This window comes from Falco peregrinus, chromosome 5, assembly GCF_023634155.1.
Source record: "Falco peregrinus isolate bFalPer1 chromosome 5, bFalPer1.pri, whole genome shotgun sequence".
NCBI lineage: Eukaryota > Metazoa > Chordata > Aves > Falconiformes > Falconidae > Falco > Falco peregrinus.
This window is the reverse complement of record NC_073725.1, coordinates 44,391,312-44,412,502: the sequence shown is the minus strand read 5'-3', so window position 1 is coordinate 44,412,502 and position 21,191 is coordinate 44,391,312. Positions and strand designations below refer to the sequence as shown.

Sequence of the window (21,191 nt, the reverse complement as noted above, 5' to 3'; positions counted from 1 at the left end):
CCATCTCTGCTGCCTTAAACACTTTGTTCTCAAATCTTGGCTAACTCCTTGCTTTCTTCATCTAATCCTTATGGTAGCTGCTATTGCTTGCTTCAAAACCTTACAGTTATTCTTCCTTAAAATCAGTGCTGCTCAGGAAGACTTCATTGCTTCCAGCTCAGTCATTTCAATTAGTTTCAAGATACCTCAGAACAGACTGTGTATTAATACCAACATCCCAGTCACCAGCCTTTTACTGTTCATTACCTGTTTTTAAGGGAATTGGTTATGCATACAAAAACGTGAAGTTAATTCTAAGCTTACCACTACTCCCAAAGCAGAAAAAAAGGCCTAGTGACTTTGGGCCTTGAAAGGATGTTATTTGCTCTACATGACAACTAAATCCTTCAGATTAGTCATTAGTCCATGACAGGCGGGGGCGCGGCGGGGAAGGCATTCTGCATTTGAGATTTTTACGTGAAAGAAAACTGTTTTGATGGCTAAAAGTTGAGTTGCTTTTCATGTGCTTGGGAGGAGGAAGGAATGAGGGCTTTCTATTGTTTTTGTTTGATTGATTTACATGGAACCTCTAAGTCGTTATCAGGAAATCCTTCTCATAAATGTTCAAAACAAATACATAACGGGAAATAGATATAAAACAAAGTAAACTACAAAATATCTGATAAGATTACTCATGCACAAGCCCCAGACACATGGCATATTCCTCACCTCTGTTTTCAGCTTCTTCTCAAGTTTCTAGAGCTATACTGCCTTACTTTTGGACAGAAATTTCCAATTTTTTTCAAGTTACTTAATCAAATGAGAACTCTTCAGAAACTTTTTACCACTGCATGTAATTCTGCCTCATGAAAAACATGTAGCAAGCTAGATCACTGTCAAAATTAAGTTTTCTTAATACTATCCTTACAGCCTTCTCACAGACACCTAACAGATCTCCAGGTCGGACATCAAAACATGAAGAATTCTATTTAAAAGCTGAATAAAAAGTATAGAAAGAAGAACACGAAGTAACGAGTTTGCATCTAAAGTAGGTGCTAAATCCCAATTTAGTTCAAATGGACAAAAAATCTGCTTTAAATTCAGGATCAGACAAGAACAGCTTTTCTAACAATATAGTTTGCTTCACTTACTATTTCTTGCATTACCACCACAAAAGCCCTGATAAGAACTATTTTGCTAAGTATTTTGACAGCACACTTTGCGTGTACAGCATATCTGTGTATCAAGCTTGTACAGCAGTTTTTCAGTTATACGTAATACTCCTGAAAGATAGGTTTATTTGAATAATCTTCTAGAAATATGGTGCTGGTTTATCTGTGCCAACCTTTTGCATTTTATTTATGCAGTGGAGGTTTATTAAAAATGAGCTCACATCAAGCTGGATCAACACAAAGATCAGGCAGGTTTTAAGCAACTAGCACAGTTAACCTGTATAAAATTCCAAGAACTGCCACACAGTGAAAAGGCACTGGGATATATTCTCATTTAATGTAGCTAAGACGCATCTTTACATCTAGACATACACTGGGTTCCACAGTTTCTCTTTTTTAATGCATTGTTTAAATATAAAAGCTATTGAAATCTTTATTTGTACCTATAAAGCTATCACGATGGTTTCTGCCATTTTAACTAGAGCTAGGTTATAGAGCTACAGCATATGAAGCTACCTGGGGACCACCTGACTTCAAATATCTCACTACAGAGCGAGAACTGCTGTGGGACACATGCTACAACGTTGTTCCGTGCGACACACACAGCCTGTGCTGTGGTATGTACTATCTAGATTCTAGAGCTTCAGAAAACTACTGTTCTTAGCCCTATCACATCCATGCAACCTGTTTAAGGAAGTAAAATAAATTACTTGAGTAAGGGGGAAGCACAGGGAAACGTGAGTTGATAATCAGACACTTGGTCTGATTATGTTTGTTTTAAAAGAGCACAGTATACAGATAGTATAGCTCCTATACATCAACAGAGGAATCTGTCCACTCTAAGTCTTAACGGATTTGTCCCCAAGCAACATCTTTCAGTTAAAAGCTCAATTATGTTAAGGTAACTAGTCTTCCTTATACCACTACACTATGACGGTACTTTTTTTTTTGCCTTTTTTTTTTTTTTGCGCTTCTTAAGACTTTACAGAGGAATCTCAGAAATTATAGTGATCATCACAACAACAGCTCTGGACATCAGAGACTCTTCTGATACAGAGGTTAATCACTCTAATCATAATTCTGAAACAACTTTCAGTCAGTTTAACTTAGGGTACTGCAGGTCCTCACATCGAATAAACAGAAAATGTAAATGCAAAGTACATTTCTTTCTGATTTTAAAAATGTGACTGTAGTGCTATCACCTCTAACTGACAATAACAACAACAGAAGAGAATTTGACCGTATGAGTTGTACAGTCTTCAGAGGGACAAAAGTGCTGCAAATACCATCAACACATACACAACACTTATTTTTCAGCTATATTTGATTCCTGAAAGACTTGAAAGTCTGTAAGATCTGAAAAGTACAATTTTCAATGAAGAGTAAAAAACCCCCTACAACTCCTTTTACAGTCAACCCTATTTTTGCTCCACACACACACACACTTTTTTAATGTTCCCACATCAACTTTAACAGATTTTACAGAGTTAAAGGACTGATTGCTATCTCGCATTTGACTTACAAAGAATGCCATACCTTAGTAAATTGACTCCAGATGCTGAAAAATGTTCACACTCAAAAATATGTATATTTTAATTTACATACATACACACACACACACAATTATATCAAATGAAGAGGGGTTTAACTAATTTTTACAGGAGATCCTGGGAGCTAAACTGCTGCAAGTAAACAACACCTGTATCACACTTTATTTTCATGTACCAATAGAATTTTCATTTCAGGAATATCTCCTTGATCTTCAGAAAAGGGATACATCTGTAAAGCAAATATCAAGTTCTGGAACAAAGACATCTGATAGGATAGAAATATTAACTGCTTCGGAGTGTCTCCTTGTTTCCCCGCTCTCTCCATTTCAAATTTTAATTCTTAGTTGTATGAAGAGACCTAGAGAACTAACACAGTCCAAGCACAAAACTGTACGTTTTGGTACATTTTTCTTTTTCTGCCTTTTTTTTTTAAATATAATAATAATGCCACATATTTTTACTCCATGTATCTGCAAAGATAATCAACCCCTGGAAAAGCAGGCAATTTATTTTGTTCACTATGCAGGCAACAATAACAGCAAAGCTGTCAGCTATATCTCATCCATACAGTGTAGTTTAACCAGATTACCCAGGCCTAAAATAAGTGAGTTTTTTATTAGGAATTCAAACCTAACACCAAATATATACAAGACACTCCATAGGCTTACGGGTCAAATATAATCTAAAAGCAAACAGTTTACAAAAAACTCATAGACTTCTTTGAAAATCTTCCCTTACCAAACAAGAAAAGTTGCTGTACTTAACTACTTTTCAAATTTAGCCATAAATCTAAGTAGCCTTTAAGCCCCCCCAGACCATTTTCTTCTCTACCAACACAGATATAACAAAAACCCCATGTATTCATATAGATATTTATTATGCTTCAAAAAGATCATATTTAGATGCCAATTCTGCAAATAGTTCAGTATGGGCAAAAATCTAGACCTACAGAATTTTATTCATTATTAAATTCCTATTTGGGTAGAAGATTCACAAAGCCTGAATAAAAACAAGATTCAAAAAGTTTCTAATTCATTACATCTTTTTGCTCAGCTTTTTAAAATTATTATGCCCTTCTCCTGAAATGAGTAACTACCAAAATCTTTATTTCATTTTTAAATGAAAGACCTAAAAGGGAACTCAGGAAAACCCACATTCCCTTTCCCATATTAGACTTGCTTTTTGTTTTGTTGGGGTTTCTTCAGAATCAGAAACGTACTACAAGTTCATAATTTAAACATACTTTTTGCTGTTGACTATCAGAACATAATAAACAAATAATTGATGATATATTTTAAAATTTAACTAGAAACTAATGCCCAGAGTCACATCATCATTTGGGAACCTAGCTTCAAGTATATGATCTTAAAAATTTCCATTTTAACTCGACAGACACTTACATGCTCACACAACAATTAACTAGTCAGGTAAAATCTCATTTCCACAGCTGCCAAGATCCTTCTCCATGATCAGCAGGCCTAGAGCAGCTTGACATGCAAGCTACACCCTGGTTATTAGAACTTACCTTTCCTTCCCTGTGACATTTTTTATTTCAGAAAGCCCTCATACCTGTATTCACTTAAAAAAAAGCACCACACAAAAAACAACCAAACCAAAAAACACTAGAATTTTTTGAGAAAGGAAAACTTTCTTTTGTTTTGCTTTGGTTTAAATCAAGTTTTGTTTCAAAGCAATGCTACAAGAGTTTCTGGTCTTGTGACATTCACAGAGGAGCCGACCTGTATCTAACGCGCAAAACACTGCTTCCACGGAAAGTCAGGCAGCCTGGAGACTTCACAGGTGGAAAGGCTGAACATTTCTTGTTTTCAGCAGCATGTCTAATTAAGTACTACATGTCTGTAATTTTCTGACAACATTTTATTAAAAAACAGAGAACGGGGCAATTACCAGTATACAACTACCAATGAAAAAATCTTGACCAGGAATATTAATTCTTCCTGTATAACAATTATGATCATGCTTTTAATCATTTTTGTAAGCGGAAAGAGTCTCAAAGATACTTCACTCTATCACACAGCTTATGACTCTGAAAAGGAAATTTTAAAAATCTTAATCATTGTATGCCTCTTCTCAAGTTTCCTATATCCACATTTTAGGAGAAATTAGATCAGAATTACAGTACTCTGCTATCTGCACTATCTATGGAGTAATTTCAAGTGATGTTTCAAGAAGGGATAGAAAAGTTATGAGTATCACAGGGATGACAACAGCCTTTCTTTCCTAAAGCATCTCAGTATGAGATAATGTTCAGTTCTCCATTGTTATTCAGAGGTTTTTCATAATTGTTTTCAAAACACATCTCTTGTAAGGGTCATTTTTCAGTATTTTATATACAAAACTTTCTTAATCAAGGATTCATTGCATCCAAGTACGTTTCTTACAACAGACATTTTTAGAAAGCACTGTGAACCCTCACAGCAATCAGCAAAGATTTCTTAATTTCTTCCCAGTCTTTGATAAAAGCATAGAACATACCGTATCGGGAACTAATTTCTGCAGAGCCATACTGCCTGACAATTCCCTATTAACTCCTGTATTTTGAAATGCATTATTTGCCCAGTTACAGTCTATTTCATAAGCAAAACTGATGCACCGTGCCAATTTTTCTTTCCAAAACCAAAGGGATAATACAGCGCAGAATTAGCTTTAGAGATAAGAGCTCAGCAGAAGAATCTCTGCATGTGATTTGATTCTTAGCTCTGGAACTTCCCACACTTGCAAATCCAATAAATATGCCTGACTAAACTGTATCTTCTAGAAGACATATTACCTCCGAATTTTCAGAACCATTACTGAGAACTGTTCCACTATTACTTTCTCTCACTTGATCATGTTTTACCTTTCTTGCTAGGTTAAGGACCATTATTGTATCAGTTTTCAGTTCCCTATCTGGTATACCCGTAGTCAGATAAACTCACTCCTGAGGTTTTCTACAATAACATGCTTTTTCCAGTCCTTGAATCCTTCTCATAGCTCTTCTCTTCTTTACAGAGAGCAGATAACAGAACTAGGCACAGTATTGGAGACCAGATGCACTCTGCTGAACACAGAGCTACATTTCTCGTTAGTCTGCCGTTTACGTATTCAAATCTTTTCAAACACAGCTCAGCACTGGAAGCTCAGATATAGCTGATTATTCACCTTTATCCTTTTTATTTTCATCCCTCCCTTCCCCACAAGGCCATCCTTATCCTGCAAGTACACAGCCATTTTTCTTAGACATAAATCTTATACTTTACTCCATAAACACAACTCTCTGTCTGTACTGCTTACCAAGAGGTCCATTTTACCTTGTCTTCATACCCACATTTTTTCAAAAATTGCAGAATTTTCCAATAAATAGCATAAGGTTGATAACTGATGCACAGGGAAATAACACAATCCCAAAGTAAACACTTAGATTTAGTAATTCTCTGATGAAAATTAAATTAAGACTTACATTTAATGCAACGGTTTGTTGACTTCCTATCATTACAGGTCTTTATTTAAAATGTCATGCGGTATCAACTGAAATGCAGACATCTACTGTGCCACTATTTTTATTAAAAGAATTGACACAAAAGAGTCCGAGAGGTTACTTCCCATAACTGATAATAACCACCATTAATCACTACATCTTTACATCTCTTAACATCTCTCTTCTATCAGACATCTCCTAATTACATAACATTAACTACCCGCCAGTCTCCTACAACTTCACAAGTTTTAAAGACTTACTGAAATTTAACACTGACAGTCTAAAACCGTGAAAATATGAGGTATTCATCATCAGGAAATACCAGTTTATCACCTCTGGCTGTAGCTGCTGGTAACACCTGTTTTGGTTAACAACACTGGTAAGGGGATCCATTTCATGATATATCTCACTTTTCCTAAGCCTCTAGTACCTCGTGTGATTTCTTCCCAATTACTCAATGAATGTCTCCATGTTTTCTACACCAACAATAATCAATTTTAACATTTTAATCTCTTATCAAACCAACACCATTTCTGCTGAGCCTCAAATATGAATAATTAAATTCTCTGCCCATGAATTTTGCCTTGTGTGTTTTCTACACTATTTGCTTAGTCCTAAAAGGTCATTAATATCTATTAGTATCAATTTGTTCTTTCTATTCTTTCTCCTCTGGAATACAAACTGGCTTTTTAACACAGCAAGACTTCTTTTCCTGCTTCAGCTTCCGGGGCAGCTAGCAGATAAACATAATAGCACAAACTGTTTCAGAGTAATTTTTTCTCAACTCTTTATCCCAATATATTTAGCTAGTAAGTCAAAGGCTACAAGAGTTTATAAAGATAATATCATAAAGTTTTAACACAAGCTCTGAGGGATTCAGTACCTCAATGACAATGATTTCAAGTTACTCATCTACTTTGAAACTCACAGTTCTCTTACATCATCAGTATGACAATGAGCTTAACAGTAAGATCATCTCGCACAGGAATGTAACGCTTGGCAGAGGCTTCATCACTGCTTGAATCAGATGAGAAAAGAGAATAACACATGGACTAAGCTGAAGCATTTAGTAAACTCCTGTATAAAGCTGAAATTTCACTGCACAAGACACAAGACCCAGAGGGGCCTGTGCCAAAAACATTAACTGTTTCTAAATCAGAGTTTGAAATACTACTATATTAAAGTACAATACTGGGTTTGGATACATCCGTTATTTCAAAAACTGTCTAGTATTCCCAACCAGAGCATACCGAGGACTGGTCAAGGGTAGAATATATATGATGTAGAGATAAAAATGTAAGAAGAAAATTATAAGGTTGTCTCAATAGTGATAAAGGAATTCTAGAAGATGGGCACAGCAAGGGTGCTGAAAGAATGAGCTAACCATTTCAAGGCCCAGTTTGCAATTTAACCTTCTCCAGACTTCTTACAGAAAAAAGGAATTCCTTTGTAAGTTTCTTGTAGGGTTTACAGTATTCATAAAGGCATAAAATCATTTATGCAAAGACATTCAAAATATTGAAGCAAATTATCCCCTGAAGTCCTTAGCAACTGAAGCTGATACTGCACAGTTTGTTGTACACTTGAAATCAAGAACAGAACTGGGACAGAGAAGCATCCCTATATGCCTGAAGCACTGTAATTCTTCCAGCCACAAGTATCCACGCAGAATTTGAACATAACTGTGCAAGAACTTTATCTACCATAAAACAAAAATTTCAGTTTACTTCTGATGCTTGATTGCTTTTCATTTCACCTTGCTGCATTATTCCACAAAAGTCAGAAGGTACTGTATGTCACATCAAATGTTCTTTTTCCTACTGCTGTGGGACATGAGTTCTCAGAAAATTCTTCACTCACTGGAGTGTACTTCTAACAAAGAGGAGCCAGAGCCTGCACAAACTGCTTGACAGAAAAATACAGAATGTATGAAAGCTATTTATCATAACTTTTTTTTTTTTCTTCCCACCACCTTACTAGTTTCTGCACCATTGCTGAAATAAAGTGCAAGTATGGTAAAAGAAATACTTGAACTTGAAATCTACTACTAGCAGAAATAAGCATTGGAACAACATGCTACTTATCTCTTCCACTCCCTGGATGAAGGTTTTCTGTTCCTTAATCACCACTGGGGGAAGGGGGTTGGGGGAAATGATCTTCAGCAGAAGGGATCACTGCTTTACAATACTTCGGACTACAACTTTAAGTCCCAAGAAGGATGCTGAGAATGAACTTAATCCTGAGAATACAACTAGTGTGACTTAAAAAGCTAAATAGCTCTGTAAAATTGTAGAGTTCTGATGAGACCCTGTCCCATTAAAAAATTCAGATCCTGAAATCACTCCAAAGACCAGGCCCATCTGGGGGGAACCAGTATTGGCTTTATGTAACTCCTGCCTGACAATGGACTTAGGTCTTCTTAGACAATAAGCTTACAGTGCTTGTGAATTTCCAGCAAAAAGATAAGTATGGTTTGTAAATAAGCTATTACTGTTTAAAGAAGCTTGTTTGCTTTTTCTTCTTGTTTTGTTTTAAACAGGGACAGACATACTAGAAAAACGTTAATTTTAAATAGAATTCCTTATTGACCTACCAACTAAATTCTATTTGTTTTTTTAAAATTACTTTTCATTCCTTTGATAGACTGTTGAAGTAACACATACAGTGTTTCCTATCAGATTATAAATACACTTCAGAAAAAATTATTATGAGCATTAAGATTGAACATGTAAGGACTCAAAATTTTGAACACATCAGATTAGTTGCATGGTGATTGTAATACAACCAGAGTATATGTATTGTAACAGCTTTTAATTACACAACCTTGTACTGTTCACGATACATCTCTATTATTATTACGTAGGGAAACAGAAGTTCTGTTGGACTGGAAAAAAGTTTGGAGAGGACAAGTATTTTCGCAAAATGAGCTGAATGTACCTATTCTGAATAAAAGTTTTATGGAAGACACTGAATTATGTATAAATAGAGTATGATAAATCTGCATTTTCAAAATAAGTTTTCCTTCACATTTCACCTAACTTGAACATTAACTGTGAACAGGATTATCATACCTCTGAAATAATGATTTTAATAATTTTTAAGAATCTTAACAAGTACTCTAAAGAAAATGGAAAAAGCATGGTAGCTTAAGATAGCTGCACCTAAGAAGGTTGTTTAAAAAAAACAAATGAGGAGGAGATTCTTGAAAAAGTGCCTCAAAAGCTTTGTTTCATATGGTCTAACGCATTCCTGATAATGCTTCTTTGAAATAATAAGGCAATTCCAAGTAAGAGTCAGTAAAAATCTTTTGGCTTAACTTCCCCTGCATTTTCTCTAACTACATTTATATGCACAAAATCTTATTTGAGGTTTTGGGTCAAATCGTTTAGATTCACTTGTTGGATTTTGTTACTGGACAACACAGAGGCATCTCAAAGAGAAACATCAGTACATCATACCTCTGTGTTTCCAATAATACCAGTAATACTCAAATGCCCTTCCTCACTGTAACTAATTGTAAATTGCCCGCTAAATGCAGAAAATGCTTTACGATAAAGTGGAAAAGAGCACTACAAGCATAAGAAAAAGGGGAAAGCAGGGAGAAGAGTACATTAAAACAATAAGCTCAGACTGAAGCGGAAGTTACAAATTTAGAGTTCATGCTTGAAGGCAAAGATATCCAATCTGGTTTTGTTTCTTTGGGGTTTTCTGGTTTTGGTTGGGGTGATATCATTTATGGATTTTGTTTGTTTGTTTGTCATTCATATTCTCTAGCTCCTTCAAAAAATATCACGATTTCAGCAGACAGGTCTAACACTGGCTAATAAGAATCCACAAGTATGCTTAACAGAGGTGAAATTACAGGCTGAATATCATGACAAAGATAACACCTGCCCAGTATTTCCATCCAGGTATTTCAGAGCTTTTTACAAAGGGAGTTTAACATTATCACTGGCATTTTATAGATGGAAGAACGAGATGTAATAGAGGACAAAGGAAGGAAAGATGGACCTGGCCAGGGAAAGGCCTGTCCTGGGAGCTGACAAGACCAAAATATTTTAAGATAAATATAAGGGGGGAAACATGGGTCATTCACTTCAAACCAAGATCTTGTACTTCCATCTGCTACCCAGTTACAACAATACATAATCCACCGCAAAGAGATTATAAAAGGAGTAAGAAAGATCATACCAAAATAAGTCAGAACACTGATCTAAATTGGTTGGATGATCTCTGTCCTCAACAGATATGAGGTTAAGTGTTTTTAAAACCGCATTTTACTCAAAAAGATGGACAGTGAACTGGGAGGTTTTGTCACACACCATTTCTCCCTATTGATTTCAATATAGAAAAAAATATTTTTTTTAATGTAGTTGCCACTGCTATTGCCGTTGTTGCCCGTAATAAAATTTTTTTGCCTATATCTAAAAAGATTAATACAATGTGGTTTTAAGATCAAGGTTTTAAGTACCTGACTTGTTCTAAAACAAAGTTATTTGTTTCTCGAAGCATGTATATTTAAAGTATCTCTTGCTTATACAGTGAAAATATATAATATAAAAGCATAAACCTCTGTCCACAACCAAATATTCAAGTTCCATTTGTCTTTCCCCCCAAAAAAAGACAGATTAAGTAAAAGATCCATTAAACAACAAAAAGGACTAAATTTCAAAGTTACAAAAATGAGGTATCAGATAGTTTGCTTTTTTTTTAAATCCAAATACAAAGGCATCAAAAGAAACTTCAAAGCAACAAAGACTTTGGTAGATACTGTATTCTGCAAAGTCATTCCACACACAGGTTTACTGGGAACAGAAAGCCTCTCACAGCCCCAGATGCACATAACATTTAGAACAGAGGAAGAACAAACCAGCCAATTTCAATTGCTAAAAAGCACACAGGAATATGAAAATGTCATCAGGCTCACAGGGGCCCAGATTCAGAATATCCTTTTATGCGTTTAAACTAGTAATTCTCCATATAGACATGTTGATTTTTTGTTAAGCTAAATTGGGAAAAAATAATTGAGACCTACTCAGCACAGCTGACATGCTTGTGTACTGATTTTGTTTGCTCTATGAATCAGAACATACAGACAATACAGCCTGCATAAACTATTGCTTATTTTAGCTAAACCTGTCATGTGTAATTTCCAAAGAACCTATTTTCATGCAACTTATTTTTTCCCCCCTAGAGCCTCAAAACCTGCATTTATATAATACACAGGTCAATCTACTAAAACCACCTACAGCATAGTGGTATCTATATATGGAACAAAACTTACTCTTCCAACAGTAATATTCTAATTTTTACTTTTTCCCCCCCAACGCAACTTTCAAGTTAATTTAAATGATATGCAGTTCTTGAAAAGCATACTCAGAATCACAGCTAAAATAAAGACACATTTTGAGGTAAGACAACAAATCCAATAAATGCCTACCTGAACCCACTGGAGATGAGCCAACACTAAGACTTTGTAAACTTCCATTCCTGAGCAAAGTTGGAGATTTTTGAAGACCAGAGCTTGTCACACTTCCTGCAGCAGATGCCACAGAAGAAGTTGGGGAAGCAGAAGAAACTGACAGATGGGAAATACTTTCTTGATTTTTATTTCCTTTGGGTCTACCAGGCCCATGTTTACTTTGCTTATTTCCTTTTCGTTTCTTCTCTGTTACAGTTTCTTCTTCTATTCCAGAAGTTTGAGCTCGTTTGTATGCTGTAGAAGTAAGGCTTGAATTACCTATGTCTCCAGGTGAGCTGTCAAAGTTTTTAGATTGGGAAACAGCTGATGATGAAGGGAGACCAACTAAGGAAGTGAAACAATTGGCACCCCCCTCTTGACTCCCAGCCTCTCCTTTATGTACATCTTTGGTTGACGAAGCCTGTTGAGAATGCGTGAAACTGTCACTTCGCAGATCTGTGTCTGTAAAACTCAAAAAATCCTGGGGAGACTGAACTGAACTTCCAGAAGATGACTTTATGCTCCCAGGAGTGCCCAAAAAGCTGCCTAAAAAAGAAAGCAAAGGGCAGGGGGGGAGAGGAGAGAGAGAGAGAGAGAGAGAAAAAGTACAATTTTTGTTTCCTGTAGTTGATGAAAATTGATGGGAAAGATTAATACCTTAAAATACAAAACTTTAAAATACAAGGACTTTAACACAAAAAGTGCTACCAAGAGCTAAAGAATTTATATTTAAGACAACTCATTGCTTCTCCTGCTGATCTTCACTCTGCTAGATCTGATTCTCAGATTCCTATCAGAGATTCAAATCTGAATGAATAAAAAGAGAACAACAACTTCGCTGCTTAGGTAACTTTGACATTCCTTCTGTTTTAAAGCCACAACAAACACTTGGTGCAAGTCATGGCAGGGTTTTTTATAAACATACACATATATAAAAAGAAGGCTGATGGAAACATGCTATGATCAGGTCTACACTATGTCTACAATCTTCTTTACCATTCTACCTAAATCAAGGGTCTGACACAGGTCAAGGGAACAGCAATTGTACTTCATTTACCCTGGCTGAGGAGGTGTTCCATAGAAGAGGTGTTTTGAAAAAGGACATGAGAGGAAGTGGAGAAAAGCGTATAAATTGGCATTTTAAGACTTCTTTAGCACTGTCAGAGAACGATAAAGATCTTTTGTGTAATAGAATTACATTGCTTCTGTAATATTTGGAATGCAGTCATTTCATCACTGTGTTAGCACAAGGCAGAAAATGGAGCACACTTCAAATACACACATCAATTTTCACTGAAATTCAATAATTTTATATGGGTGGATGCTGTGGGTACTGTTCGGTAGAATTCAGACTGATAACTACTAGCCCATCAAGAAAATCCTCCTAAATAGAACAAGAGGTACAAAAAAAGTCCTTGAAAAATCAGTGGTTTGTCTTTAGTATGCCGTTAAACATTATTAAGAATTCCATTTCAAATATAATTTACATTAATACAGCAATTTAAAAATCATAAACACACTGCTGGTTTGTACTTTAAATAAGTTATATAGACTTAATTTAATGCAGCTGTAACAAAAATACATGCATATACCAAGTATCTATTTTGCCATATGCAGTGAGCAAGATTTTCTTTAAATGCAGGATTCCAGAAGACAATTTGAGAATTTAAACAAAAAAACACTTCAGTCTTTTTCAAGTAAAAAAGCCTGAAATATTACAGGAGTTCCTGATAAATTTAGAAGTGTTCACTGCATAAATAAACTGAAAGGAAAACCAGCATCATAAAGGAGAAAGGACATTCAGCTACTATACACCACAGTGAAAATTACGGAAAAGCAGTTACTTTAGAGAAGGCCTAGTTTGTTGCATTTCATAACATGTTTTATTAGTTAAGAAATAAAAAATAGACATTTTCTTTTTTAATATTTCTTCAACTATGACAAAGATGCCATAAATAAAATTTTCTTTTTAGAACTCTCAAAAGTGCATTTAGTGGGTTTTAGCATGTCCAAAACATCAAACTTTTTGTATTACATAATGTAAATAAACTGTATATATTTGTCACATAATCATCATCTACTTATGTATTTCAATGACAGAAAAATGAATGTAAAAAAGTCTGTCACTTTGAAGAAAAAGGCACATTTTAAATGTCTTTACCTTGAAAAATTATTTAGGGGCCACCGCATCCTATATGTTAGGTAGTCCAGTTTCATTCTAATATGCACTAACTAAAAAACATTGGTATTATTCCCATAAAGAGCTAAGAAAGACCCCTTGACTCAAATTCATGTTAAATTTTAACCCAGACTAACTTTTCAGCTTATAAAGAAACTTCTGTTTTTATCAGGTAAAGAGAATACCTTTACAGTCTAAGCAAAAGCATCAGTTTTGCCCTGTAAAGATGCACGACCTTCTTTTTCATGTTATGACAATGAACACTTTTTCCCTGAAAAAAGTTATTTTTCCCCAAAGTGAAAAAACATTCTTATTATTGAGGATAAAAGATGAACTACTTTTCAAGTTTTACATACATAAAATTTCTAATTCATGTCCAAGCAGAAGTCGTGTTACAGCATAACAATTAATACCTTGCTGAAAAGGGCTAGCTGCAGTCACAGTGGCTCCTGGATTTCTTCCAGCACCAGGCTTTCTTCCCCTCTGACCTGAGTTGTGACCTGCAGATTTCTTCCCTTTACTCTCTGACCCTCTAGCCTCTGAAGAATCTTTTCCACTTGAAACGTGTGTAGAAACTTCCTGGAAATTTGCATTTGTAAATCGAGCTGTGGTATCTTCCAGCCGCTTCAAGGAGCCTGACATGGAGTTGTTGCTAGTGCTCGTGTATGTCTAGCATTTTGATAAAAGAGACGAAATAAGAGAAAAGAAAGTTAGGTCACACAACAAACTGTAACAAAAGAACTACTTAAAAGTAGTTATTCTTTCAAATAAACTTAGAAGTGTTCAAATACCAAGGTGACTGCTAATAGCAGGAGTTATGTAAACTGAATTGCTAAGGTTTTCAGCAAACAACTGAAGTCATAAAACTCATTTTGTGGGGATAAAAAAGGCATAATAACATCAGCCTTGTTTGAAATTTTTACTTCACCGAGGTCAATGGATTAATCTCAAATCTATGGTTACACAGTCTTTATATGCTACTTAAATAGAAAATTGTTATTTTACTACTTAAAAGTTAAAAAAAAAAAATGAGACTTTAACCGCTTTTCTGAAAATACAATTTTTATGCAGTTTGTTTCACCAAACTTGTTCCATCAGCTGTGGAACTGATGAAGGCTTCAGAACCTAAGAACTTGCATTTTTAAGCCTTTGGTCTCAACACTGAACAAAAATCAACTCCAACAAGACCAACTGTCCCTTATATCTTCATTTTCCATCATCGCATCAGGATTCCCTGCCATCTGAATCATCCCATTCAGCCAGATCCTTAAGTATCATCAAGTAAAGAAGACATGTGCTATCTATTTGGCCAAGACGTATGCAGGAATGACTGGCTACCCACTACAAACCTGCTGACTGACATGAAGGAGAAATGGTAACATGCTTTTGGGCTCCTAATGCATTTTTTTTCCTCAACCCCTACCCATGCCCAAGAATGGCCCTTCTCCTACACCCATAAACTCTTCACAGGGCTTTCAAAAATGTTACCTTAAGGCCTGTTATTCTTCATTAAATTTTGTCAGAATTGTTCATATTGGTGAACAGTAGTATAAGTAAGTTCACAGAAAGCAGTGAAACGCTGTGCACAGCATTAGGAAATCACACAAAGGTATATAATTGTTTTCATAATAAGTAAAAAAAATAATTTACGATAGCAGAATTTTAGTATCAGAAGAAAGAAAATGAAAAAAAAATTAGGGAAAAGGAATTAATATTATACTGTTATTTATACTCAAACCAGCTATTAAAATAGCCTTTTATTTTAAGAATAAAGCTTCGTCAACAAAAAATACAGATCAAACCTAGACTTATCTGTTCAAAACGAGGTTACTTTGGTTTTCTGTTGTTTGTAGAAGAGAGTTTACAATAGTATCTAAATGTCTCTATTAAAGACCACATAAACACATACTTCTAAAGACTGAGCATACACACACACTTCCCTTCCCTGATTTGGATGCCTGCTGAACTTAGGCCTACAGCAGAACATTTCTTATCTTTACATACAGCTTTGTACAACTGTTATAAATTTTTTTCCATATTTTTACTAAAACAGCCAAGACACTTACATAGAACTTACTTTTCAGTTGCAACTGCCAGAAGACAACTAAATATGCAAGCTTTGAGGAAGATGAAAATGTCAATCTATTTGCATAGTGCCCTGTATGAATTGTTATGAACTGCAATAAAAATATATTACGGATTTTCTGAGTAACAGTGAAGAAAAATCAGTTTAAGTCTGTTAAAATACAACATTAAAAACAATTTACCTCAAATTCATATTACTATACTGGTAAATGTTTCTAATGAAGATGGAGCCAACTTTAAGGTAAGTTTAGTTGTTAACTTTTTGAACTATTACAAAGTCCACAAGTATATTCAATTTTCCCGAAACTGATGCATCATTTGACCTGAGTTAAGAAGCTGTGGTTCAAATCTGGGTCATTTGAACAAAGGGTTTCCAGACATGCATTAACCCAAACCAAATGTCAGGCTTTTTCTAGGATCCAGGATCACTCCTCTTACTCAAAACCTTCCTTTCCTAATTGTTATTTCCTATCCATTCAGTTGAATATTAATTGCAAGGATAACTCTCTATAGGTATCAACAGTCATAGTTTGATGTTATCTAGTACCTCTTCCCATTACTGCACAATTTTTTTTTAATTTACTGAAATCTATGTGCTTACTCAGAATATCTTGGACACTAACATGATGTAATACACCCCAAGCGAAGTAAAATTGGTATCATTTGGTCAGTATTTCTTTCCACAGGTTATATTCCTTACTTTAAGGAGTTAATCACAACAAAGTGCCCAGATACACATACATCAACTGCTTTGAAAATCCTTGAGATACACAATATCTTGGTAAATGACCTAAGGTAAAACTGCAGCACAAACTTTGTATTATCAAGCTAATTGGTTCATACAATAACCTACCCACCACCAAACAAACTGCTTTTCTAAAATGCTAAGCTCTAGAAGACAAAGGCCTAACAGAACAGTCTCAGAAAAACCTTAGTATGTCATAGAAAAGTTATATTGTTTGTTTGGGTTGGGGTTTTTTGAGGTCATGAGTCAGAGTGGCAGGGAGCAAGGATCTGAGGAGAGAGGCAGAACATCTTTGGTTATTTTCTGCCTGGCTTCTGTGGCCCCCCCAAGCTTACAATTGCTGTCCCCTCCCAGCACGTGCATTTTAAATGGAATACACTGCTCAAGGCTCCCTGCTTCACTGCTCACACAGCAGTCAGTTATGTTCCTTCATTTCAGTACAGACATACCCCTAAGATGCCCCTGATGTTGCCACTCAACTCCATTCCTTGGTTTATCTGGGAGGACTTGACTCATTTCATGTTAATCCAGTTCTCAAAAAAATCAATGATTATTTGACAGTGCAATTTCCAAGCTAACTGTGTGTGTATTAGGGTTCCTTTATGCTTCCCCTAAACCAGTTTGCAGGTCTTTTTCTGAAAAGCTTGCCTTCACGTTGCTTGGTGCGCAGAATGCTACTGTCATTTTTACACACCCCATATATCACTCTGTGCGCCCTTAAGAATTATACCACCCATCTGTAGCAAGTCCTAGAACTTCTGGAAAAGCTTCAGATTTACAGTAAAAGTGTAATAATCATTCTATACATAGTACATCCCAAGGCTTGAGAAGCCTTTACCCCCATACAGATGTATAAGGTGGTACTCTTGCACAGAGAAGGGAAGGACCATGGCAGGTAATCCCCCACCGAAATACCATATGGTAAGAGCATAAGCCAAGCAAAAACCAACCAAACCACCCACAAAAAAACCCCCAAAAAACCCCAAAAAACACGGAAAAAAATGCTAACATGTACATATACCCCACAGCCCACCATCCCACAAACACCACAGTGCTGCAGGATAGTGATGTTCCGTCATACCAAACAGATACTTCCCTATTCATTCCCTTCCGTAACCCACTGCAGCAGGATCTGAGCACCTCTCTTGAGGTGAACTGAGGAGGGTTATCATCATCATCTCTACTATTACAGATAAAATTCAGTCAGCTGTATTTCCTGTTTGCAGTATCTTTTATTTAATTACTGACTGCAATTTGAACACAGATACATGTCTTGTGTATCTTTGTGTACATCAATGTTTTGGAGTACCCTTAATTAATAACACATACCTATACCCCCACCCCAATTAAAAAAAAAAAAAAAGTGTAAAGAAAGGACAACTGTATTCTTCTGGTTGTGTTAAACCACACACATTTTTGAACTCTTGATACAAGCCAAAGCTAAAACATGAGACAGAAGCTTTTATCAGGACTAAATATAGGACTGATGTCTCTTCCAAACTGAGAGGAACTTAAAACAGCAAAGCAGAAAATTGACTCTTAACTTTTTTATTTTAAAAAAAAAAAAAAAAAAAAGAGTTATCAGGAGTTTCAGGAAACCATTGACTATTAAGTCTCACTTAACAGCATCAAAAAGAATACAGCAGAACCAGAAACAAGACTGATTTATCAGAAGCATGTGTCACAAATAATGGGACATTAACAGGTACACATCCTCAAGTTAATAATCCTACTACTGAGAATGAAGAAATAGCCAAAGCATACTGAAAAACTAAATTTCTTGTTGTGATTCTTGAAGTTGATACCATTAGTTGAGGGAATAATTCCAGAGACTAGAGAAAGTTTCAATTATTCTACCCTGTCCTGACAAGATCTTGGCGTACCATATGCAAACAGACACATTTGCTGAATACTGCATCTCAGCAATCAAACTACATACAGTTAACACAAGCTTCAGCATCTTTACTAAAAAACAGGCTCTGCACTGGTGGCTAACTAATTCAAACCATGATTCCTCAACTCCGATGTCAAACATTTCCACATGAATGAGACAAAAGTTCTCCAACTCTGAACTCCTAAAACCCATTTTTCAATACTGCTGCCCACTCTGTAATGTCATGACTATTGTTATTTTTTTGGTGGATAGTAAAAGCAATTCTTGTATAGTACAATGAAAACTGTCATTATTTAACCCTCCACGTTGTCCCTTGAGTTAGGTATTTGCTAGCACATTACAGGAAGGAAAGACCACAGAACCTAATAGCACAAACTGCTAAAAAGCAATGGGATATTACAGGCACAGTGAATTTCAAAGGCAAGATTTTCTAAAACTTCTCTAATTATTAAACACAAGTCAATGAAATAAAACTTATTGGAGTACCAGTGGCACCTGACTGGGGTCATTAATCACTTGCTATTCAATTACAAAACTCTAAGCCTTTGTCCATATGATAAACCTCAAAGTATTTTAGGATTTTACATTATAGGAAAAAGTATCAAGTGTGCTTGATACAGCATCTATGTCATTATAAAGTTCCTGTATACAGAGTGGAATGATCACAACAAGAAATTTCAACATAAGCAGCTGAAGTGGAAAAGGATGAAAATACATTGACTTACTTTCTCTGTAGTTACAGTAAGAGATGGAACCAAGGATGGCGAGGACTCCGACTGCTTCTTATATTTTTGCTTGTGTTTATCTTTCTCTTTGTATTTCTATAAGTTATAAAAGAAAATATAACCTAAATTCAGCTTCATCTTTAACATAACCTATCTTATTTAGCATCAAGCATTATCAAAAGATAAGAGATGGTAATAATGTTCTGTGCTATTTTAATGGAAACAACACTAATGTTTTGAAATTTTAATAATACAATTTTATAAAAGCAAATCAAGTATTTAATTTGCTTTCAAAGTACAAACTGAAATTCTTCAATTATAGCCAGCATTTATGAAACCACTGTTGTTAGTAATATCCATCTTCCCAATGATCGATTAATCAACAAAAGAAAATGGATTAAAAACAGACATGGCTTCTGCTTCAGAGGTCTTCCTGCATTTCTCACCAAAGATTTCTATCTTCCTGCATTTCCATACCTGCACAGTATTTTTTCTTGGGATGCTACTGTAAATTAATGCAAGGTTTTAGCTTTGGCTCCCCTACTGACATCTCCACGCAGAAGAATGAAACTTGATTCAGATTTTCTTTCCAGAAAGGTGCATATAGTTTACATACTAAATAAGTATCTTCTTCCATATTAAACTGAACAAAATACCAAAAGCTATACAAATCAAGTGTGCTTTCTAAAGAGGCTGAGAATTTAGGATTTTGTTTATTTGTTTTAAAAAAACACAACACGAAGCATTGGCAGTGTGAATGAAATTGTGCAGAAAGAAAAAATAATTTCTTAACCCAGAGCCTTCGGAATATAATAGAAGCCTTCCATACTGATAGAAATCAATTCAGAGAGGATTACAGAAGCAGAATGAAAATGGATTTGTATAAGTAAGTCAGGCAAATACAAAAAAAAATACAGTCTGACAAAATTAACAATTCAAGTTATAATACAGAAGTTCAGTACTTTTACCAATTTAATCAAAAACAAGTCTACATAGTCACTTTTTCCTTAGCATCCTAACATGGTTTATTTAGACAGTCACCATCACAACATGCAGAGAAACTGCAGGTGTGAGAGAAAGTTACTTGTAAGCTACTGGCACTGAAGTATTTTGCTTCTTTAACTACGTATTTGTGGAAATTTTGTGTACTCAAACAAAACTCGGTAGAACAACATGATCTACTGCTATTTGTCAGAATGAGTGCTTCAACAGAAAGCTACCAAAAAAAATGCATACGTACAGACACAAGGGGTTTAAAACTCCCACTGTGGAGCTTGAAAAGATGAGGAAGACAACTTAAAATGTTAAAAGTCTGAATAGCTTTATGAAACTCAGTAACTGTTTTGAATCTTAAAAATAATCCATGCTGATCCTTCTCTAATTATCAAAATTATTATCCAGACCCTCAAAAGAAAACTTAATTTTGTTCAACAGCAACTGCACAACCACTCTCACCAAGCACCAGGACAGGATCTAATTTGTGCATACTCTATTCAAGTATCACCAAGTACCAGCTTTCTGTTTCAATCACAGTGGAAGAAATATAGCTAGAAAGATGCTGATAACACACCAGTGCTTCACCACTGCTGAGCAGCGCCTGCACAGCATCAAGGCTGTCCCTCCAACATTCCCCCCTCACCAGCAGGCTAGGGGGTGGGCAAGGTCTGGGGAAGGGACACAGCCAGGACAGCTGACCCAAACTGACCAAAGGGATATTCCGTAACATATGATGCCTGCTCAGCAATAAAAGCTAAGAGAAAGGGGGGGGGGGGGGGGGGGGGGGGCGCAGGCGGCGCCGGGCCGGGCGGGAGGGTGTATAGGGGGGAGCACATTCATTATTTATGACATTTGTCTTCCAGAGTAACCAGTACACCTACCAAAGCCCTGCTTCCCAGGAAATGCTGGACATGGACATCACCTGCT

General features: G+C 35.8%; 1 protein-coding gene across 6 annotated transcripts in view; it reads right to left on the bottom strand.

Moving 5' to 3' along the window:
- MLLT10 (MLLT10 histone lysine methyltransferase DOT1L cofactor) overlaps positions 1 to 21,191 on the bottom strand; it is a 136,913-nt gene that overhangs the window by 51,455 nt on the left and 64,267 nt on the right. For all 6 annotated transcript variants that reach the window (XM_055806257.1, XM_055806254.1, XM_055806258.1 and 3 more), the window contains 3 exons: positions 19,269 to 19,364; positions 14,233 to 14,488; positions 11,620 to 12,186 (listed from right to left, as the gene is read on the bottom strand). In XM_055806257.1, the coding sequence (XP_055662232.1) occupies positions 11,620 to 12,186; positions 14,233 to 14,488; positions 19,269 to 19,364 (919 nt within the window). The remainder of the gene's footprint in view (positions 1 to 11,619; positions 12,187 to 14,232; positions 14,489 to 19,268; positions 19,365 to 21,191) is intronic.